The sequence below is a fragment of the Gopherus evgoodei genome, chromosome 5 (genome assembly GCF_007399415.2).
Source record: "Gopherus evgoodei ecotype Sinaloan lineage chromosome 5, rGopEvg1_v1.p, whole genome shotgun sequence".
Taxonomy (NCBI): Eukaryota; Metazoa; Chordata; order Testudines; family Testudinidae; genus Gopherus; species Gopherus evgoodei.
Window position 1 is genome coordinate 35770830 of NC_044326.1, and position 23231 is coordinate 35794060.

Sequence of the window (23231 nt, forward strand, 5' to 3'; positions counted from 1 at the left end):
CACTACTACAATTCTGACCAAGAAAGTCTGTAAAAATGTGTTCAGAGGAAGAACTCTGTCAAAACTGCAACAGGTTACATGAAATTTCCATTTAAAACAAATCACTAAACCATTTAAAGAATTAGGCATGGGAATTCATGTTAGACACTATATAGTAATATCTCACTTATCACTATCCGTACTAAGTGTGATACACAGATAACTGTAACACATTGAAAATCGTAGACTAAAGTGATGTCAACAAAATAAATAGTTTAACTGAAGATTGGAGACAATGATTCTTCAAATTTTTTTTTATCAAAACCAATAAAAATACTGAAGTACTGTGGCACAAAATTAGTATAAATAGACTTTATTGAAGTCAGTACCTCTGTACTGAAGCTGAAGATTGTGTCTACATAAGCACAAGTTGTAACATTTCACAACTTCTAAAAGGAATGTCAACAATTACAACGATCATGCATACCATGGTCGATAATCACATTTTAGAAGCATTTTCAACCATTTCTAAAGAAATGCTTATAACATTGTTATATATAGAACTACTTTCAATAAACTGCAAAACATTGATCAGCTTTTCCAGTATGGGCTACAGTGTCAACACAAAAGGGAGGCATAAATGTTTAATTTATGAAATCAGAATGGAATATTTACTGTAAAGAAAAATATTTAAAAGCTTTCAAATAAAGGCCATTACTGAACCAAAGTGAAGAGCACAACTTGAACTCTGAGTTCAGTCATCTTTTAAAGTTGTCCTCTGAATAACTTCAGTTCAAAGCATAAATTCAGTACTGTGAGTATTCCTTGGACTGAAGTTTGGCAATGATGCGGTCCAACTGTCTCTTTGCTTCACACTGTGGGAAATTGCTCATGTCATAATATTGAGGGGCAATTTTCACCAACCTGCCAAAAAGAGAACAAAATTGTCACTAATATACAAGTTTGAACATTATACAGCCTGTAGCCATTTTGCCTAATTAGCAGCTATGTAAAATAATTAAACATTATTCATCTCTTTAGTACTGTCTAGAAATGTGCAGATCCATCTTATGACTCTTAGGTCCAGCATTACAAAGGCAGTTTTGAATTTTCAAAAAGAAAAGTGGCTTTACATACAAAAATATCCAGAGTTTAAATGCTTATTTAAGCAATACAAAAGTTGTGAAACATGTTCACACTAGTCTCAAGGCTGTGGCCATTTCAAAAGATCAAAATTTCCCAGTAATTCTTATTAAGAAGGAATAAGACACCTAATCTGTAGTGAGACAAGGTGGGTGAGGTAATATCTTTTATTGGACCAACTTCTGTTGGTGAGACACTCAAGTTTTTGAGCCTTTAAATAGAAAAATTAAGTTCTGATTGACCCAAGTGCCAAACACTAATATTCAAATGATCCAAAAAAGCATTCTGAATTGAATCACGATACTGAAGTTGTAAACATTTTATGATATACTGCAATATTTTTGATTACTTTATAACCAGATAATTCCAAAAAGTATTGCATTCTACAACTTAAGATTCCAAGAACCATGAAATCAGATGTATAACACACAGAGAAACAAGTGATAACCTATAACAAGACGCAAAGTATATAGCACTGCCTGCCTGACTGCAATCATGGATCTACTACCAGAAAGTTTGCTCCTTGAATCTACAGTTCTTGCACCAAGGGAAAAATCCTAGCCACAATGACAATTGGAATTTTGGCATTGACTTGAATGAGGCCAGGATTTCACCCCAAGTCTGTGACACAATGTTAAATCCTTCCTGCTCAATCCTCAAAACAAATCCCAGGACTCTTCATTACTAACAAATATAAACATCTAAAACAGAAGCCAAAACCCCTTGTTCATACATATAGCCCCCACTAACATATGGGAACTATATGTACAGATCAAGGGAGCTCAAGTCACCTGTAAGTGCACAAATCCATCTATGCTATAAAATGTTTTAATGGAAGACAGTTGTGAAAAAAAGAACTACCTTTAGGTAATTCTGAGAAAACACCATCAGATTAAAAAAAAGATTCTTAGAAAAGAGAAAATGTTCAAGTGGTTTTGCTCACCATTCTGGCTTGATATCTGTACATGTGCGGATGTAGTTCTTTGTTGTAAGGACAAATTCATTATAAAGTACCCATTCAGGTTTGTGATCAAGAACTGTGGAAGGATGTAGCTGCACCACTTGGTTGTCTTTCACTGTTAAGTAATGCCCTGTTCGCTCCAAATGCGCCACCTAAATTAAAAACAAAAACAAGCTTTTCATTACATCTAAGGAAATAAATCTCTTCTACTTTGCGAACTCTTGTTTGAAATAGATGAGTAGTTTTAAACTGTTTATTGCCTGCACAAGTCTATAGCAGACATCTTATTTTAGAAAAAGAAACGGGTATTTTCAAGGTATGTAAGCCTAATTTTCTAAACCTCACATGGACTTTGCATACTTGCCAGCCAAGAGTAACTATTTATATTGCCTGTCAAGATTTCTGGTGTATTTGGCAATTGCTAAAGTATACTTAAATATTCATAAGCAATTCAAGCAAGAAAAAGTGATACAAAACTGGCTAGTAGTTCTCACTTTGAGAAGAGGATTACTAGCACAAAAGTATACCAAATATAGTTCTTTAAAATGAAAAAACTTTGGAAGAAGTTTTTAATAGCAATATCTTACAAAGCCAATGTCCAATAAGGACATCTGACTCTAACACTTCAGTTATTCTACTGCCTCTTGGACTGACAAAGGAACAATAAGTTTGGCCTTAAATTCCTATTTGATACTAACTACAAAAGTACTCTGGATTATAATAATGGGCCTATAATAATATAGTTTCTACTAACACTTTGGATCTGAAACGCATAAGCCCAATAAAAGAGTTGGAGATCCAGTAAGACAGGAGGAAGAATGGTCTTGTGGTAATGGCATAAGACTCAGAGCTGAGAGATGCAGGTTTAGCAACACACTTTTCCTGTGACTTTGGTAAAGTCCATGTCCAAGTTTCCCTGTCTGTGAAGAGATAATGCCTATATCACAGAGCTGTTGCAATACTTAATTTATTAGGATTTGGTAAAGTATTCAGAGATCTTTATATCACTGGTTTTATTTACAGAGTTAATCTAAAACTAATTCATCATCCCTTTAGTTAACTTTTTATTGAAGACATTTTGTACAGTCAACAATTGTTTATTTTGTCACAAATATTAAAAGAGTGATAGAAAAATAATGAAAGGAAATATAGCAGAGTTGAAACAGTCCAGATTATGGAGTTATAGCTAGTTAAATCAATGATTTTTTTTAAATCAGTTCATCTTGGACCATCTTTCCTGAATTGTGTATCAAGTACAGGAAGTAAATTATTTCATTTATCTTCATTCTTTTGTTCTTACCAACCACATTTCTACAGTTGTTTTTCATTTTTGCTATCACAGTTATTAAATATTGGCTTATGTCACAGGTATCTGAAAGAAATAACCACCTGTACTTATAGCACATCAGGATATTTCCCCAATGACACAGTAAGAGAAATTCTTATATATTTTTAAATTTTTTGTGCTTTTGTCTCTTACACCTTTTGTGACACTATCTACAATGTCTGGGATATTATTTGCAATGGTGTGTTTTGAAATATCCCTTTTAAAAATATTCTTTTAAAGAATTAGTAATTTTTACCTAACTTCTCATTTTCAACACAAAGGAAATTTGCAGATTATACCATTACTTTATTTCAGGTTTGGATGACCACCTAATAATGACAGTGGAAGTGGAGTGGGAAAAGACAACAACTGGCACATACTACTTTTTAACAAAAGGTTTTGAGTTACAGCCATTAACTACAACTTGAGCATCAAGAGAATCATAGTTTGAATGCACTATATATAAAATATATAATAATGAGATCAGGGCATCAATGCGTTAAGCATTGTAAAGGCATATAAATTTACCAGGACAAAAACCTTGTAGCAGCATCACTGAGATGCAGGTATCCTCCAAGTTTTGGGGCAGTGCAATTACACTTGCAATTACTTCCTTTGCTTGCACTTTTCCAATTTAGTTATTTTCCCATTTTGTTTGTTTCCTTAACATTTTTGGAGACTTATCCTACTTTTAATGCAGATTCGTAGTTCCCATAAAGTTATTCTGGCTCCATCCTTAAGATTTCTAAAACCATGCAATTTTAATTTTTCCACTTAAAAAAAAAAATCTTTGAGTTGTTTAAGCATGAAAATTTAGTTCTTTGTGACCTGTTTTTATCAGATTGAATAAAACAGGATTATAATCAGGTAACAATGAAAAGGGAAATAGAAAAATTACAGCACTGTTATTTGATACATAGAATTTAAGGCTAGACAAGCTCATTAGATCATCTAGTTTGACCTCCTATATATCAAAGGCCATTCATTTTTCTATTTTCTCCTTTCATTTTTATGCATTCCAATTTAAGTACTATAGGCTAATGCAAAGCATACATAAATATGCAGTCTCATCTCTTAAGGCTTCTTGCGTCTCAGCTATCTGTTAGACCTAGGCGTGGAATGAAGGAGTACTTGTCTATGTGTCTGTCTAATCAGGCCCTTAATAAGGACCATCTCTTAAGGCACACTTGCAAAGAATTTCACAAGCCAATACTTTACATTTGCAGTAGCATCTTTCATTTATGTTCAGAACTCTAATATCTAGTTATTTTGATATTTATGTAATATTTTCACACAGCTTTCCAAAAAGAGATTTGACAGTAGAAATGAAAAGATGCAAGTGCAAAGGAAGTGCTGAAGTTTCTATATAGCTATTTGCGCCCTGAAGCCCAAGGAATTTAAATAGTCAAGGGCCTGAAATTTCTATGAGGAAACAAAGCTTAGACAGAGAAAAGTCTGTGCACTGCAGGTGTTTTAACAACTATGAACCACTGTTATAAAACTATTTTTCACCCAGCACTCAAATCTGACTAATAGAATTTAACATTTTTCCCTCTTAAAAATGAGCAAAAATTAACAAAGTATGCTTACATAAAAAGTCAGAAAATTCTCAAGACTAAAATTAAATCTGTCATAGTGTATTTTCCATTTATTTCTTAGTGAAAACTTAGCACTTCTCTAGTAACTTGTATCAGCGTACTTCCAAGCAGTATCAATAATCAGACCTCAATGCCTTTGTGAGGTATGTTATTTTACAGATAGGAAACTTAATACAGCAAGCTTGTGACAGATATTTTGGCTATTCTTTTTGGTTTAAACCACTTAGACTAAACAAGTTTGTTTTCTAAATTTCTGTCTCAATACATTACTGTTTATGAGAAATGTTTACTATAATTAAAATATACAGCCCATGGTTGAGATAACATTAGTAAGAAAACCATGATTTTCATTTTTGGTTTGTATGTAATTTTAATGGTACTTTAAAGTAATCTTTTGAATTTTCAATATTAAATTAAAAACAAAAGATTACTTTAAATACTACTGTTAAAGAAGCAAAGAATCCTGTGGCACCTTATAGACTAACAGACGTTTTGGAGCATGAGCTTTCGTGGGTGAATACCCACTTCCTCGTATTCACCCACGAAAGCTCATGCTCCAAAACGTCTGTTAGTCTATAAGGTGCCACAGGATTCTTTGCTGCTTTTACAGATCCAGACTAACACGGCTACCCCTCTGATACTGTTAAAGAGTTACCCACTAAAAGGGGAATTCAGACAAAACATAAAACATTGAAGTCACATGAGCTTCTCTCTCATCAAAATGCACAAAATCCAAGGACATGTTAGTAACTTTTTAAAGGAAAGAACCCGGCACAAAATAAGTCCATGTAAACTTTCACTAAAAGGCAGACTGACTTACTGAGTAGTCATTTAGCAATCCTCTCACTAGAATACGGCTTTCCCCCATTTTCTAATCAGCTAAAAAAATTTTTTAGAAACTAAACAGTGAATATGGCTTGATTTCCTTGCAAGTACCAACTATACATACTATACAAATTTTATGTCTTGTGGAGGAGTAATTCTTTCCTCACTATGCATCAGAGCGCACAAATATAGAAATGTGGACAACTAAAAACCAGAAAGGGGCCAATGCTATAACTCTCCCAAGAGAACTAACTGTTGTGGGAAATATCACCATTCTACATCGGGGAAAAAAGTTTGAGAACAAGGTTGACAGTCTTGCAATATTTCTCTCTCTCCTTCCCTGGGACTCTGATTGATTTATTAGAATACATGTCTGTGCTCCACCCATGGCTCATCATTGACAGAAGTGTCAAGGATGAAATGATCAATCACCAGCTCTGCTTAAATACTTAGCTATCAGTATTTATAAATCAGTGGTTGACAACTGTTGGAACAGATTAGATAATTAGAATAACCTCAATGTTGAGGACAGTATCTTGTCCAACAATGAAGATCTAAATAGATCATTGGTCATGACAAGCGTAACGATTCCTACATATTTAAAAATAATGTGTCAATACTTTAATCAAAATGCTCAGAGCATTTGCTTTTAGAAGCAGTAGACCATTATCCAAATAGAAGCTTACTGCCACTGTAAAACTTAATTTTTATTTAAATTTCCTAAAGCAAGCAGCAACCTGATCTTCCCCCTTTCATACTGGAAATCCAGTATGGCAGTTGTAATGCAGTTTCCCTCTCATGCTTCAAATATCAGAAAATTCTAGAAATACATTTTCTGTAGTTCTGTCAGACTAGACACTGTCTATTTTGCATTTTAAAATCATTTTATTTGAAAGACAATTGTATTAGGACTGTGTTTTGCTTTGTTTCTTTTACAATATTTACCAGGGACTAATTCTCAGCTATTCAATAAGGAACTAGTAAAGACTAAAGAAATAAGATTTTGAAAAAATTAGATTAGTTTCACTGCAATTTCTCTCCCAAGTGTGTGGTTTTCTTCAGATGACTGTCATTTGTCAGGTTGATTGCACACTCCTACTCAATAAATCTTCCACTAAATAGTTTGAATAAATTATGGTTAAACATTTTTATAAGTAATATTCTTATAAGTTATATAAACTGGTGATAGTTAATTAAGGTAAAGTTAAAATCTACACAGCAAAAACTGAGAAGTCTATAAATTTCATAAACAGATACACACATACCTGCATAAAATACCCAGTAACCAAAGCCTTTCTTATATTGATATAATAGTCTCTGCTTGTAAAGTCTGTACTTCTACGAGGCAAATTAAATCTATCCATGATTCGTGACAGTTGTTGGCGTACATTGTCTGCAGACATCAGGGATCTGTAGTTAATGAAGTTGTCATAACACCACTGAACCGACTCATGATCTGCAATATTTAAAAAGATCATGAATCACCAAAACTGAATGTTTTATCCCATTAAAACAAATAAATAAGACATTGACCAACTGAATGGTCAATCAGATGAACCAGAAACAAAATTCATATTTTATAAGTGCTAACAGTTCTTAGGCTCTTCAATGGATTTTATACATTAGATAACTTGGCTAAATTGTCTTCTACTCAGGAAATGTGTGGCCAGGACCAAAGGATATACCTAGAATTTTTTTGTGTGCGGTAACACACATACACATTTAAACACTATTGTCTTGCTGAAATGCTATGCCAATGAATTTCTTTCTTCCTAAAATGAGAGGCACTATGCAACACAAGTGCAAACAACCTTGGCCCACGCTGCTAGGAAAAATGAACAGGCTGCAAGTAGCATGTGGAAATCTTTACTAACTTTATATGGGTACTGAACATGAGAGATTAGTAGTACAACTATATTGCATTGATACATCAACTAAATCAAATGAATAAAAATAATAAAACCTCCTTAAATATTAAGCGCTTTTATAGAGCTTTTTCATCTTTAAAGAGCAGTAGAAGCATGCTTTAGCTACCTTAGAGGAGTGGTAGGTTAAGTGTTTTCTGCCTTTTGAAGGGAAAATGAAAGCAGACATAAGTGGCCAGGCACAGCCTATCACAGTAACATCTCCAGAATTCCATACTTCTAGTGCTCTAGATTATCCAGACTAGTTGCCTACCGCGGGTACGCTCACACTTTACTCCTTTTACTGTTCGGAAATGGTGGTTCTATCGAGACATTGTAACATTAGCTCATTTCAGCGAGTTTAAAGAAGAGTGATAACATTAAACACAGCATCAGCTCCCTTCAATAACAAAAATCAGAAACATTTAGACACTACCGGAACTACCTAAGAAATGTGTTTCATTCTTATGTAGTTCTGCAATGCCAGTTTATCTTCAAATGCACTTGAAATCATCTTTATGGCTTTAAGTAATGCTGCTTTTGTCAGATTAGTAATCATAGATATGCAGAACTGGAAAGGAGCTCAAAAGGACATCTAGTCCGGCCCCCTGCCAAAGGCAGGACCACGTATATCTAAGACCATCCCTGACAGGTGTTTGTCTAATCTGTTCTTAAAAGCCTCCAATGACGGAAATTCCACAACCTCCCTTGGAAGCCTGTTCCAGTACTGAAACTATCCTTAAATTAGAACCTCTTCCTAACACATGACTGGCATCTCCCTTGCTGCAGATTACTACTTATCCTACCTTCAGTGGCCAGGGACGTCCTCTTTATACACAGCCCTTAACATATTTGAAGACTTGTCAGGAAGATCTGTCTTCTTTTCTCAAAAGTAAACACGACCAGGTTGTTGGGTTTTTTAAACCTTTCCTCATAGGTCATATTCTCTGAACATATCATTTTTGTTGTTCTTATCTGGACTCTCTCCAATTTGTCCACATCTTTTTTGATATGCGGTGACCACACAGCTGAAGCCTCACCAGTGCCAAGTAGAGCAGAACTACCTCTTTTGTCTTAATGTATTATTACTATATTATTTGTTAAAATAGGTCTTCCGTGCTCATGAATACTTTATATGTGCCGGGTGAAGTTAGACTGTAGGATCACTTCATTCTTAAAGGACACTGGCCTGAACATTTAGAAAAGTGATCCTACACTTAAGTATAAACAAACAAGTGAAACATACAAAGTTGTGCAAGATTTAAGGTACTTGTTTTCTGAGTAAGTTTTCTGTATTTTCAGACCAGCAAAAAAAGATACATTTCTTTTTGAGGAAGCTGTCAAGTTATTTTGTTGAAGCCAAGATGTTTAACTATTAAAAATAGATTATACTTTCCTCTCAAAAGACACCTTTCAAACAAAGGATTAATGTAGAGGCTTTTTGGTAGAATGAACAGTACAAGCTAGCCCTAGAGTAATTTAAAGTTATTAAACCAAACACTGGAGAGAAAATCTCAACTGCATGCCATTTAATCTTCATCCCCTTCACTGAACTTAACAGGAGTTATATAATGTCCTTTACAAAAGAATATCCACTTGCAGTCTCCAGCCTCCCACCTCAAAATAAGGTACCATAGGAACACAGTGAAATTAAGCAATAATTGGTTCCCCAGATATTTCCACATGCAGAGTGGCATTTTACTCAAACTGAACATATCACCACAGCCCCTTGTTGTAAATGTACTGTCTAGTCAGTTTTCCTTTAATCATTACTGAACGTATGCTTCACCAGACTACTTGTACTTTTAAAGGGACAGCGGTTTAGGAGGAAAAACTGTATCCATAACAGCACGAGACTCTTTTGGGGGCAAAAACAGGTGTACTAACACTAAGGTATTTGCCACAACTGCTGGATCCCAAATAAGATAGACCTAGGATCCAACACATCACCACCAATAAATATTATTTTGACGCTAAGTGAGGACTGAAAGCTGCTATCACTTTTGGCAGAGTATTCTAAATCTAATTTTCATAAGCTGCACTGTTTTCACCCGCCAAGTCAAGCACTTCCTTCACTTGCAGGCTTCCAAAAAATGTTCAAATTAAGTGTCCATAAAAGGTACATGGAGAATCCTGGAGCCTCAAGCCCTCAATATAAAGAGCAAACAGCATAAAGGTGGCAGCAATGCAAGGTTCTCCAAAACGGATAGTGAATTTTCACAGAAGCCTTTTAACTACTGCTCAAAGTGAAGATCTGAAGACATCTGTAGGCTCTTTATCAAAAAAGATGGACAATCTCTCTTGCTGCTGGAGCATCACACGTGGTTATAGTCAAAAAGCAACCAGGTAGTAATGGCATTTTTATTCCACATACAAGTTTAACTTTAAAAACCTACAGCTTTTACTCCTGTTAGTGCTGCAATGGAAGAGTAAATGATTCAATTTTGCATCATACACCAAAGCTGCCAGCCAAGTCTTGAGTTCAACATTTTTTTCTTCTTTTACTGATTATGTAAAAATACAGCTGGATTGTTAAACTCCAGGTTAAGCTTTCTTGGCAACTGGTGTGATCTTTTGACTTATAAACAAAGCAAATTTGACATGGAAATTGTTGATGGAAAATACTGAAACCAAGGATCCCACTTTTATAGTTATTTTTCAAAAAGACAGACAGGTGAAGATAAGCAGTTCTCTCTGTCATTTTAATCTTGCTCAAACTGCCAAAATATTTTTGAACAAAATGAGTGATGGTTCTGGAGGAGAGGATACTGTGTTTGTATATATACATACAAACCATATATGTACAAAGTGATATCCATGTAATAAACTACAGAGCCATGTGATAAACTTACCATTCACTACTGACATGTCACTTATGCTTTTCCAACAATGAATCTCCTTGAGATTTATTCCAACATCCCAGCCCCTAACCAGCCTTTTTTCCAAATCAACCTGGTCCCTGAAATGCTCCTCTCCTCCCCATAAAATCTGAAATATCCCTTCCTCAAAACTCCCCAGAGACATTACACTCTGCCCAAGGCAAGCAAAATTCAGGTTTACCTAATAGATCTCTATCCCAATATAACACAACCCGATATAACACGAATTCGGATATAAGGCGGTAAAGCAGTGCTCTGGGGGGGCAGGGCAGGGGCACGGCGCACTCCGGTGGATCAAAGCAAGTTTGATATAACGCGGTTTCACCAATATCATGGTAAGATTTTTTGGCTCCTGAGGACAGCATTATATCGAGCTAGAGGTGTATTTCATATGCCTGGGAAAGGTAGATTCCTTGCTGTCCAAGACCACCCAGCACTCACTTCAAGACCTAGGCCAGACCAAAATAACCAACTTCAAAACAATTTTTTTTTTGAGAGATACAGATATGCTATTTCAAGTCTCTCAAAGGGATTTTATATGTATAGGTTTTATTCTCTCTTCTTCTCAGCAAGACAGGTTGACTTGTGATAACTATGGCATGTAATTTTACAGGTAAGAAACATCAGAAACAACCCCAACATTTTATAAAACTCTAAAATCTTCTTAAAATAGCTTCTTAGACTATCTGCATCTGCCACCTGAAAAACTCAGTGCTTAAGCCAATTCAGAAAGGCACAGAGGCAACCCAGGGAGCAGATCTAGCAGAAGCAGGAGGGGAACTGGTAGTCAGAACATACAACTGGGCAGCAGACATGAGTTCAGGTCTTAAAAAGTCAGTCTTCCAGATAAATGAGATTATTTCCTGGTTCAAAGGTAAGAGAGACAGTATTGTTAAAAATATGCCAATTTTTCCTTGTGTGATAACATTTAAAAATTTAAAAATACTGTGTTATATAACAAACTGTTACTTTGAAATAGGATCGCTTAATTCACACTTGACACCAGGCATAGAGGATAGTAATATTAAGAGTTAAAGCATATTATATAAATGCTTAGTTTTACACTTACTTTGTTTGAAAGCATGGTAGACATTCAGCAAGGTCAAATGATCTCCATCTATGTGGGCAAACCTCATCTTGGCTTCATCTGCTGCTTTCTTGGCTTCCGTGGGGCGAACAAAACACTGTGGGACTAAACAAGGTTGGTATGGGCCCAACACAAACGCCCATATCGATGAGTCACGCATTCACTGATAGAGGAACAAGGCCTAGCTAGGTCAGTTCACAGAGCATAGGGCAGGGCAGGATGGCCTCCAACTGCATCTTGGACTGTTTACTACCTTGATTTGGTACATCAACACCTAACCACATCTGTAAGACAAGAGGGTTTCAAAGCTACAGAGTACCTGATTATTTTGACTAGAACTATATGTAGGCATCAAAATCTCTATTCTGAAGGCCATCAAGATTGCCTAAATATACTAGAAGGCTCAACAGATCTTAGCTCAAGACCCAGTGCTGATAGCTGTACCACACAGCAGTATCAAAGTGACAATAAATGTCTTAAGAGCAAGTTTTTTCTGGAGAGGCTCTGTATGGACAGAAGTGCAGAAGAGAGTTTTCAAACTATATTGCACTAGTGCAGCTGGTGAAACTTTACTACTAGTCTGCTGCTAGGTAATTTCAACCTTACATGTATTCTGTCACCTCCAGTAGGTATTGCTATCAGCACTGGTGCACAGAAACTTATGTGAATGAGAAAGTATCAAGAAGTCCAAGGTCATGATGGTAGCGGTAGTGGTGGAAGGTTAAACTGCCCTTTGGCACTTTTTGAAATAAAACTCCCACTCTGAAGTTGATGAATTCTGCCTATCCTCAGTTTCTCTTATACACATGATTTTATCTCTGAAGCATGCTTTGATTTTTAATTCAAAACCAGAAATTAAGTGCCAAAGATTTAACAGACAAATGGACAATTTAAGTGCACAAATATTTACTGCAGCATCACTTAGTTCTATGGTCTGTCAACATTTTATAAGCAGCCACCCTATTTTGATAGGTTTGCAACATTAATTTTAATTCATGAGGTTGAAAGCTGTTATACAAGGTCTTCACCTCATTTAAAAAAGCCCACAGAGTTTGGTTTTTCTTTAAGTAGATAGCATCATACGGTTTTGCAGGTGTTTAAGTTAATGTAACGCTGTGAAACATGCTGAAAGGAGAGCCCTGAAGGCCTATGTTCTTTATTTTTCCAGTCATTTGGGATGTTTTGCACTTTTTCACAACTAAAGCCCACAAACCTAATTAGAAACGCTATTCTAGAGATCAGTTGTCTGTAACATAGACAAGGACCTTTTGATTTTTATCTCTCAGAAAAGGTAGTAGTAAATGCTACATTTAAAGACCAGCTATACTGCACAAGTTGAATACTGCATGAAATTCCAATAAAAGGTGGACATTGTAACAGCAATGTTAGTGGAAGAACCCTACTCTTCAATTCACATGGTAACAAATCTGAAAGACCAATGGATCAAATACAATGTAAATGAAGATGTTTCTTCCACAGCCCCACATCTTTAAAGTCCCATATTTGAAAATCAAGGAAATAAAAAAAGTTTAAAAAGGTAAGTCTAACTTGAACTAATAAAACAAATCCTTGATTATGCTGTCACTTCACTGACTCACTGTTTTTCCTAGATGTGGCAGAGGTCTCCATAAGCTTGCAAATTTAGCAAGTGCTACAAAGTATTCAAAACAGTGAGTTAAGGATGAATAATATGGAATGCCCTTGCTTTACCTAGTTTAAATAAGCCTTCACACTCCTCAAAACAGCCTTTTGTAAAAGGAATTTATTGAATGAAGGTTTAACTAACTTACTTGCTATTTTGTTCAATAATTTGGCTATCCCTTCCTCCTTTTTGGTATTTAGTTCTTCCATTTAATCCAAACAGCTAATCTCTGTACGGATTCTGGACAACTCCTACAGGTGCCTTCTGCAACATGTCGTCACCAGCTCAGCTGTTTGCCTTGTAGAACATTTTTTGGATTTTTGGTTTTAACAAACAGTAGTTTAACTACATGCAAAAAAGAGACCATCCTAAGTGGCCAGCTTTCTATATATTACTATTTATCCTAATAGATGGTGGTGATATTTTTAAATGTCGACTTGGAGGGGAGAAATATATATAGAAGAAAAAAAGGCATCTTGTCTAGACAAAGAGATAGTGCACAACAAGCTGGGGTGTAAATCTACAGTGCACTACATGCAACATGCTAACTGTCTGCGTGGACCCCACTATCTCTCATTAGAAGTTTCCTAGGGTGCCCTCAGCTTTGAAATAGCAGCAGGTCAATGTCCCCTATTGTATGGTAGCAGGGACCACACAGACAGTTAAGTGTGTGACGTGCTAGTGCCCCGCAGAGTTAGACCCCCGATTGCTGTGTACTATTCATCTAGATAACCATAACATACTCAGTAGAAAACAAAAGGCAAGATATTAATTTCAAAAGTTTTTGCCTTACACTTTCACTTTAGTATAACTTTTGGGGTGGGTAGGAAGGGGAAAGGAAAAAGTAACAGAAAAGGCAGGCACCAACCTACCACCACCTCCGCAAATAAGGCTAGAATTTAGTTAAAAATGATTAGATTCTGCCCTGCCCATCTGCTCTGAGTCTGAACAGTCAAAAAACTCTGCAAACATTTTAGCTTGTTCTTACAAAACTTTCACATCATTAATATGCTGCAAGACTAAACTAAAGAAAGATTTTACACTTACCCAAAACATTTTTCTAATAATCTACATTAAGCCTGAACCATTTCAAGAAGGATCAGAAGTAAAATTGTATTGTAAACAAGTCTGTAAATGGCAAGAACCAATATGAATATCCTCATCACCACAATGGACTAAAACCTGCTGCCATCTTGTTAAGACTGAGCATAAAGTCAATTGTTCTATATAACTGGGGATTTAAACATGGAACCAACTTGACTTCTTGTTTTTTCCCCTCAGAAGACACATTTCTTGACAAGCAGCTCTGCTACGGCATACTAACATTCATGTTTTGCAACAGCAAAATATAGCTGCGCAGACATATCCATTAAATGTATTATAGAATGAAATTTTCTTTTCCACTTTTGGAATATGTCACTACCCTTTTTGACTTTCCCTTTTACTTTGAAAACTTGAAATTTATGTAGTATTTATCTGAGTTTAAGGTTAGTAATTAATTTTTTAAAAAGCAGATCACTTTGGGAAGAGTTGGGTTTACAAATTATGTAAAGGAATACCACAAATTAGATTGGGGATGTTAAAAATAAAGTGACTAAATTGATACTTCTAGTCCTCAACAGAAATGGACAACAATCCTCATAGACATTTCTGTTCCAATGGCCTGGAATTCTTTCATACTAAGCAAAGCAATAGACATTTCTGTTCCAATGGCCTAGAATTCTTCCAATATTAAAAAAAAAAAAAAAATCAAGATATTTTAGCTACAATCTAGGAAGTCAAATTCTTGTTTCACCATTTCGTGCATAGTACATGTTTTAGTAAGTGTTAATTTCATTTCTAAATTTTAAACCACTACGAATAATTCTATACAATAAGCTTCAAAAGGCACAATTCTAGCTTTATTAAAAAGTGGGTTTGTAATAATTTATATGTATGGATGTTGGAAAACTAAAATGTTTTCTCAAATTGGAGAGCTGGGCTTTGTTTGGCATCTTTTTTCCCCCCCCCGGTATTACCTGACAACATGGCAGTAATAGATAGGATCTCATTAGAACAGTTGTAGTCACAACTTGCAATAACCATTTTAGCCAGTTGTGGATCCAGTGGAAATTCAGCCATCATGGATCCCAATTCAGTCAGGTCTCCATCATCATTTAAAGCAGCTAGATAATTCAAAAGCTCTAGGGCTCTCATCAGAGTTTCAGGAGCTGAAAGAAAAACACTCTATTAGTCAAACTGCCTTTAGTAAGAAACAATGTGACAAAAGTAGAAGTTATTGTACACAATATCATTTTTCTTTCTGTAGTGGACCAAATTCAGAACACAAGCTGGTCATCGAATGCAATTATAGAGATCTAGCAACCAATGAATCACATAATACTCAAAGTCTGATATCAGAGATTTCTACACAAGATTCAAAGCCTTTTTTTAAGTGAGCTAATTTACCCTATTAAAGATGGCTACAAGTTTATCATGACATCTGGGTTTCAACTGTAATGAACTTCAAAAATTTTATTACTAGAAAGCCTAAGCTTAATTCTTACTATTCTCTCTTTAACTTGGCGCATTTGAAAATGTGTGATTTTTATTTTTTTTAAATGAAAGTTCTTCTGGGTCTACAGAGAGAAAGTGCACGCAAACAAGTCCATACATATGGGACATGGCAAGAAGCTCTGTATTTGCTATAACCTGCAAAAAACGCAGTGTCAGAGGACATGGTTTAACTATTGTTTTACTAATTAATAGGATGACCAGATGTCCAGATTTTATAGGGACAGTCCCGATTTTGGGGGCTTTTTCTTATATAGGCACCTATTTCACCCCAACTCCCTATCCCAATTTTTTACACTTGCTGTCTGGCCACCCTACTAATTAAGAATGTATTAAGTTAACCTTGCTCAAAATTAAATATTACCTCTCCATCCTATTTCTTGATAGTTTTGTCATTCTTTCGCAAAAATTACGTTAGTAAAAGTTTGCCATCTTCACCAACAAGAAACTCAGTTTTTATTGCGAATAAATCTGCAGGCTGAGTTTTGTTTTTAAAAAGCACTTTTCAGAATCCAGACACAAGTGGTATGAAAAGTGTCAAATATTTAGTGATATGGACATATTTTATTATACCAAGTGCGCTGACATGTCTTCCCCTTCCTTTAGTTACATACAAAGTAAGTCCAGTTTTCATTCAAAGTAAGTTTTGAATACCAAAACTATTTTAAGCTAGACTTTTAAAATAAAATAAAATTTAAAAAAACGTTAGATGCCCGCAGTCTCAACAAACGTTCTCTGGTACTACAAAAATGCTATCCTTGTCCTCTATTCCTCCAGATTAATGTATACAGATAAAGTAATACTACTTAGCATTGTGCACATCTCCTGCATGGGAACAAGGATTCTGACTTATTTGTATGACTGTATTCCAATGCTTAACAGGGACTTAAAAATACTGCCATATATCATTTTAAAAATCAGCGTCCAGCCTGATATTTAAGCAGCAACATGAACTGGTTTCTTTTAAATTTTTAAAGGTTTACTACTAAAATTAAATTCACAATTGAGCTGGAACTTTCATTTTATGCTTCAATATGCCAAAGTGTGCATTAAACTTTAAAAGTACCGGCCAATTTTATTTACATGGGATTGTTAATTGATGTGCAATCAGATTGCGTAATCAAGGTGTTAAGTAAAAAAAACCTCATTAACTAAACTAATAGGTTTTCTAACACAGATTTGATTTTGCCTTATCCTCTCCAAACAGGGGACTTGTTGTGGAATTCCTTGCTTAAATAAAAAAGAAAGCACTCATGCAAGCAATGACAGAAAGATGAGTTGTGTTTTGTTACTGGGCTTTTTTTTTGGGGGGGGGGGGGGGAGAAGAGGGAAGAGAGGAGGTAACAAAAGGGTGTGAGCAGTAAAAAACAGGATAACCTGGAGAAAGCTGATTATGGATAATGACAGAATAGTTAAAATACAACTGCCAGATAGAATGCTAGTTCATTTTATTAGTCTCTACTTACACAATATCCACTGATATTAAAATGTTCTAGAGTAACAGAAAGTAAACTACTTACAAAAGCACATCCACAAGCTATCATTCTAAACAAACCTGATATCAAATTCATACCTGGTGGGTCCATAAAATCGAAGTGCACCAAGTCATCTATACCAAGTTTTTTCAGCTGTAACACCACAGATCCCAAATTGGATCTTAGAATTTCAGGGTAGGTGTTGTCCTGGCACCCACAAAAAAACACAAAACACAAAAAAAAAAACAAGTTTGTTTTCCACTTAGCTTTTAATTCTCCCGCTTTCCATCAACCTTGAACACCCTGGCAATATTTAGTAAAAGTGAGACACGGTGGGTGAAGTAATATCTTTTCTTTGAGCACTTTCTTTTTAAAGTCTGTGGGTTATGGAGTTGTTGTACTTTGTTCCACTTTTTGTTTTTGTGATGGGTGAAGTTACCAAGTTTACGGAGAGGCAGGGGATTGTTTCAGGTTTCTTGTATGGTAAAGCAATTTTTGAGATTCTACATTCAAGTAATCTTACCTGCATTTCAGTTTTGTACGCCTTCTCCGTATAAAGCCTGAAGCACTTGCCTGGCCTAGTACGACCAGCACGGCCAGCTCTCTGCTGAGCAGATGCTTTGCTGATCGCTGTCACCAATAGAGATTCAACTCTAATACGAGGATTGTATACCTATGTAATAGTGGAGTCCGAAGCAGGGAAAAGTAAAGTGAGTAACACGCACACAAGTAAAAATGCTATGCAGGAAATAAAAAGATGTTAGTCTAAATTTTCAAACACTGCTTCTAACTGGAAGATTATGTACATTCATTAATGTTAGAGAAACTTTTGGCTACAGAAAACAACTGGATTGGTAATGGAAAGCTTCAAATACATTTGCCCCTCTAAACTAAGAAATGTTTACTTTTCAACTCATTTGTTAACATCTTTTCCAGGTAGGCTCCCTGTCCACTTTTGATATGTGTGTGTTTGTTTAGCTTATAAGATTCTCATGGCAGGACTAATGTGTCTCATTTGTTCTATATAGTGCTAAAAACACTACTGGTGCTCAAATAATTCCATGCAAAAACAGATAGCCTCAATGTAATTATAAGGTTGGCTAATCAAGTACTGAGGGGTCAGGAAATAAAACTTGTAAAACTGTGCTGATGACATAAAGCAAGATTATTTTAAAACATATTTAATCTGTCATGTAGTACACAATACAAACTGGAAATTAAAGAACTTTCCTTACTCTAGATACAATACATGTAGTCTGCAGACTTGCTTGAATTTTTGTTTAAAATCTATGTTAGGGTGTTACAAAAAAATTAGTTCAGTACTTATAAAGGTATGGACATCTAAAGAGAAGGCCCCAAGATCTAAGCTGCACTAGCTATGAATTGATCTAAATAAAATATATATGCATTCCTCAACTCAATAGCTTTAAACATTCACAAATATAATATTAAACTACTTGAACATGTTTTCTTCAAAGCTAGTTTGTTTTGTAGATCAAGACAAAAAATTACTACAACTCACATATAGGGTTATATTATAAATTAGTCTCAGCTCTACAGTTTATTTTACAGTGATTTTTAAGGCTCTCAAGAGACTATATTTTGAAGTAGAAGTAAACTAAGGAGACAGTGTGGTTTACACACTAGAGCATTGGACCAGTACTCAGGAGGCCTCGGTTCTATTCCTGGCTCAGCCACTACCCTGCTGTGTGACCTTAGGTAAGCCACTTTACCTCCTTATTTCCCATCTGTAAGTTGGATCTTTGTAAAGTGCTTTGAGAGCTAACGATGAAGAGTTAGGTATTTGTAGCAGTAGAAGAATTTTATCTCTTCACTTGATTACTGAATTTGCTGAATTTTAGTGATGAATTTCTCTACCTTAACGTTGCATCAAAACAAGGGTTGTTTTTGCATGGAATTATTTTTTAAATTTGAAAAAATGCCAATGGATCTTCAATTTTATGATCTAGTTCTGTATGGGCTGATGCCTCCTGCACACAGTGAGACATTGCCAAAGCCACCCTCTCTCAAAGAACTCATAAGACAAACTCTGGGCCAGATTGTAAGGCACCCTCATGATTTAGATTGATTTTAAAAAAAAATTAAGCACTTCACAATATTCCAATGTTTTCAACTGCTATAACTTTAGATTAATAAGCCACAAACACAGTCCTACTGTATATAAGTGAAAATATTTGGACATGCAACTTAAAACTTGCCCTATTTTTTGAAACACAGCTTTTGCTTAAATCTCAGTCTGCAAAAACAGGCGGAAATCAAATAATCCAACCATATTTTAGTTATGCACGTACGATATTTGACTGCACCGATGGGATCTTGATGATTTTTCTTAAAACATGTGGAGATCTAACAGATGAACTGCATTTGCTCAAACTTTAAAGAAGTCATTTCTGGACTTGAAGCTAAGACCATTCTAGCCCAAGAATTTCAGAAAAGGATGAATAATTAAAAGGAGAGGGTTGGAGCAAGTCTGTAATACAAGTTAGACCTCTTCTGTTGCTCCTCATCTCTGAAGTCAACACACAACAGTAATTTTCCTTTCAATTGAGTAGGACTGGACACTATATTTTCAGTCCAGTGATAGCTCCTTCAAATGGCCTGAGTTTCCTGTAGAAAGCAACAAGGCAAAGCTTTCCTTTGGTAGGTGAATGTGCTACCATCGTTGCACTTTCAGCCCCTACAAACGGGTCCTGAGCTCTGTTGCACAACTATTTGGTTGTGCCCATATTGGTCAGCCCATATCTTTCACACCTCCTTTCTACAGAGACTGAACCTGTGCTGCTGCTCCTTCACCCCATTGCTGTCCTGGGCACCTGTGCAAAAAAACCCTAAAACCTCTGACCAACACCCCTGCTCCCTCACAAATAAAACACAATAGAAGCAAACATTTGGCTGCTGCTGAGCCATATGGTAAAGAAAAACATTTCAAGTAAGAGCTGCAGAAACAAAATCCTGCACTGCTATTGGTGACATTACATAACAGGGAAAGCTAGGTCTGGGAAAAGAAAACATGGAAGTCTCTGTTCCTGTTTTCAGTCTGTCAGGCAAAAGTAGAGACATTCACAGCCAGAACACCAAAGGCCTAATTCTTCCCCTCACAAGATGAGATTTCTCTTTTACAAAAGACATTAAACAATATTTGTAGAAATTAAAGACATATATGCAAGCCACGTTCCCAAACATATTCTGCCCTAATTAAGCAAGAAGCAATTTAGGTTAAGACATTTACCTTTTGCTTAGCAAATCCAGGATCAATCACAAACACAACACCATCTATTGTTAATGATGTTTCAGCAATATTTGTGGATACGACAACCTGTAGGGGAAAAAAAAGAAAATTTGTACATCAAGATACAGATACTATAGTAAATATAAACAACTTAAACATGCAATAATACATGCAGCTATGATGAGAGCAGCAATTCAGTATCCACACTAACTTTCTGAAGTCTTGAGAGCAAATTCTCAGTTGCACTACGTTAACCACCATTTAGAGGTGTGACCTAGGACGCAGTCACAAACAAGAATAAATCTCACTGGAACCTATAAACTGGCATTCTGCTGATGAGAATGCCCTGATTTTGTCCACGAAGAACTCCCCTCTCTTCCTTATTTTCTCCATTGAAAACTCTAAATAAAGTTACAAAACATGCCAGTTTAAAAATGAAGTTCAAAGAGCTAATACTTCATACTGATGTTAATCATGGCTTTACATCTCTGTTTCACACATTGCAGGTCCAAATCTATTAAAATAAATGTTACCTGAAGGATTCAAAAATGTATAAAATCAGTGAAAACTAGTTAACTAGAATTGCAATCATGTGTTACACAATGTACTACAGAGGATACAAATATGAAGCTTTTCCCCAGTCGAGACCTGAATTCAGGGTTCTGAATATTTTCTGCATTTCTTTTCCTCCTGTGGGTGCTAATGAAATCCTCTATTAACAATCACAGAACCCTGAATTAAGATCTTGGTAAGTAAAATCCAGAAATGTCCATGTGTAATTATTCAATTTTAAAAACAGTCACCAGAGTTCATATTTTTAAATTACTGCAGTAAAACAGTTGGACATTTAAAGTCCAACTTGTGTTAAATCAAACTGATTTTCATGGCAAGATTCCATTCACTTAAATTATACCTGTGTGTATAAGAATTAAGTGGAACACACTCCACCACAAAGCATTAAGTTGCCATTGAACTACAGTGACTGTAAATAAATGAAGTTAAAAGTTATTCTTCTACGTGAGTGATTTTTACTTGTTTAACTACAAAAATAACATCTCTAGAACTTCTCTAGCGTAACACCAAAGGAATTTAAACATACCTTTCACCTGTGAATTGCAAAGTATTTTATAATGGTAAATATCTACATCTGATGGATTAGGAACTTGAGGCAAACAATATTTGTCCCAGATAAGAACAAAGTCAGTGACAGGGTATAGCCCCCCCAGTTCCCTTCCCCTAACCACTCTGCTACTCATTACCCCAGCAAGAATATTTCTATGCAAGCCCACACTCTAAATGCTGCTACACAGTTAAAATAATACAGAATTTGGAAAATATTTCTGTACTGAACTGGAATTGTACCAAATTCAAACAAGAAACAGTACGTCATACAGAACAGTTCAAACAAAAATTAATACATTCATCCAGATGTTATCAGTACAAACTCACCACTTAAATAAAAGCCATAAATACTTGAACAAATTAAAATTATAAGAGAACAGCTTGATTCATTTTCACATTAATTCTATTAATCATTTAAAATGTAAATTAAACTAGTGTCCGTGTTAAAGGGTTAAATTAATCCACCTCCATAAACTACATACATACCCTGATCCAGCTTGCTATGAAATACTTAATTATTTATTATAAATACATTTTTATATGAGTCTAACATGCATAACATTTTTAGCTCTGCAGATGTGCCTGGCATCCGTGCCCACATTCCAAAAGTCCCAACTGGGAGTGGAAGTCGTTGGCTCCACCCATAACATTTAATATTCCCCTGAAGAGCCTACTGCCAATTGAGGCACTTCTGCTGCTGAAAATTGTATGGGCTCACTTTGCTCCTATGTGCTCCGTCCATATAGATCCAGTAATAGTTATTGCACGCCGCAATCTCCGAAGATGCCACTCAGCATATCAGGTGAAAAAAATATGCACTGCCCAAACCTTCCACAGGCCAAACCCATTGTAAGTTTCTATTGTAAATGTCACTTGAAACTAAATGATAAGTGCTTAACCACTGTTTTAAGTATGTAAAAGCCTTTGAAAAAATCTGACACTTAAAACCAAAATGGAAGTTGAAACATGAAAAATTGTTTTGAAATTAAAAGAATAAATCGATGCTCAACTACACAAAATATAAGTTATGACTATTTAACAATTTACCTGGTTTTGTAATTACAAAGTGATTCTATTAACTTGATATTTAAGTACCTATTTAACAATTTGCTTCACATAATTTTCTTTTTAGAGACTTGTTTAATTTAGTTATTTATTTGACTATTAGATTAAAAATTGTATTTCTATATACAATGGCTTTACCCAGTGCCTCCACTGAATTTGAAACTGTTTATGACAATAAAACAACTTGGGATTTCAATTCTGGTGTGCTCTATTTATATAGGTTAATTGACAAGAGTAGAATTTCATGATACATGACCTGAGTTCTCTTTTCATTTATTCCAAATGTGTTATAAAAACATTCTGTTTTTAATATATATTTAATCAGTGAAAAGCAATCAACTAATAGGAAACACAAATTATCCTTCCATTATAAGTGCTAGAACTAGGGGTGCTGGAGGTGCGGCTGGATTGAAGGGGATTC

General features: G+C 35.4%; 1 protein-coding gene across 1 annotated transcript in view; it reads right to left on the reverse strand.

Moving 5' to 3' along the window:
* Window positions 1–336: 336 nt before the first annotated feature.
* DHX15 (DEAH-box helicase 15) overlaps window positions 337–23231 on the reverse strand; it is a 58580-nt gene continuing 35685 nt past the window's right edge. Inside the window, exons 7-14 of the mRNA XM_030563021.1 lie at window positions 20624–20710; window positions 17897–18046; window positions 17472–17580; window positions 15364–15555; window positions 11686–11808; window positions 7099–7289; window positions 2066–2235; window positions 337–903 (exon numbers count right to left, since the gene is read on the reverse strand). Of these exons, the coding sequence (XP_030418881.1) occupies window positions 786–903; window positions 2066–2235; window positions 7099–7289; window positions 11686–11808; window positions 15364–15555; window positions 17472–17580; window positions 17897–18046; window positions 20624–20710 (1140 nt within the window). The 3' untranslated portion in view covers window positions 337–785. The remainder of the gene's footprint in view (window positions 904–2065; window positions 2236–7098; window positions 7290–11685; window positions 11809–15363; window positions 15556–17471; window positions 17581–17896; window positions 18047–20623; window positions 20711–23231) is intronic.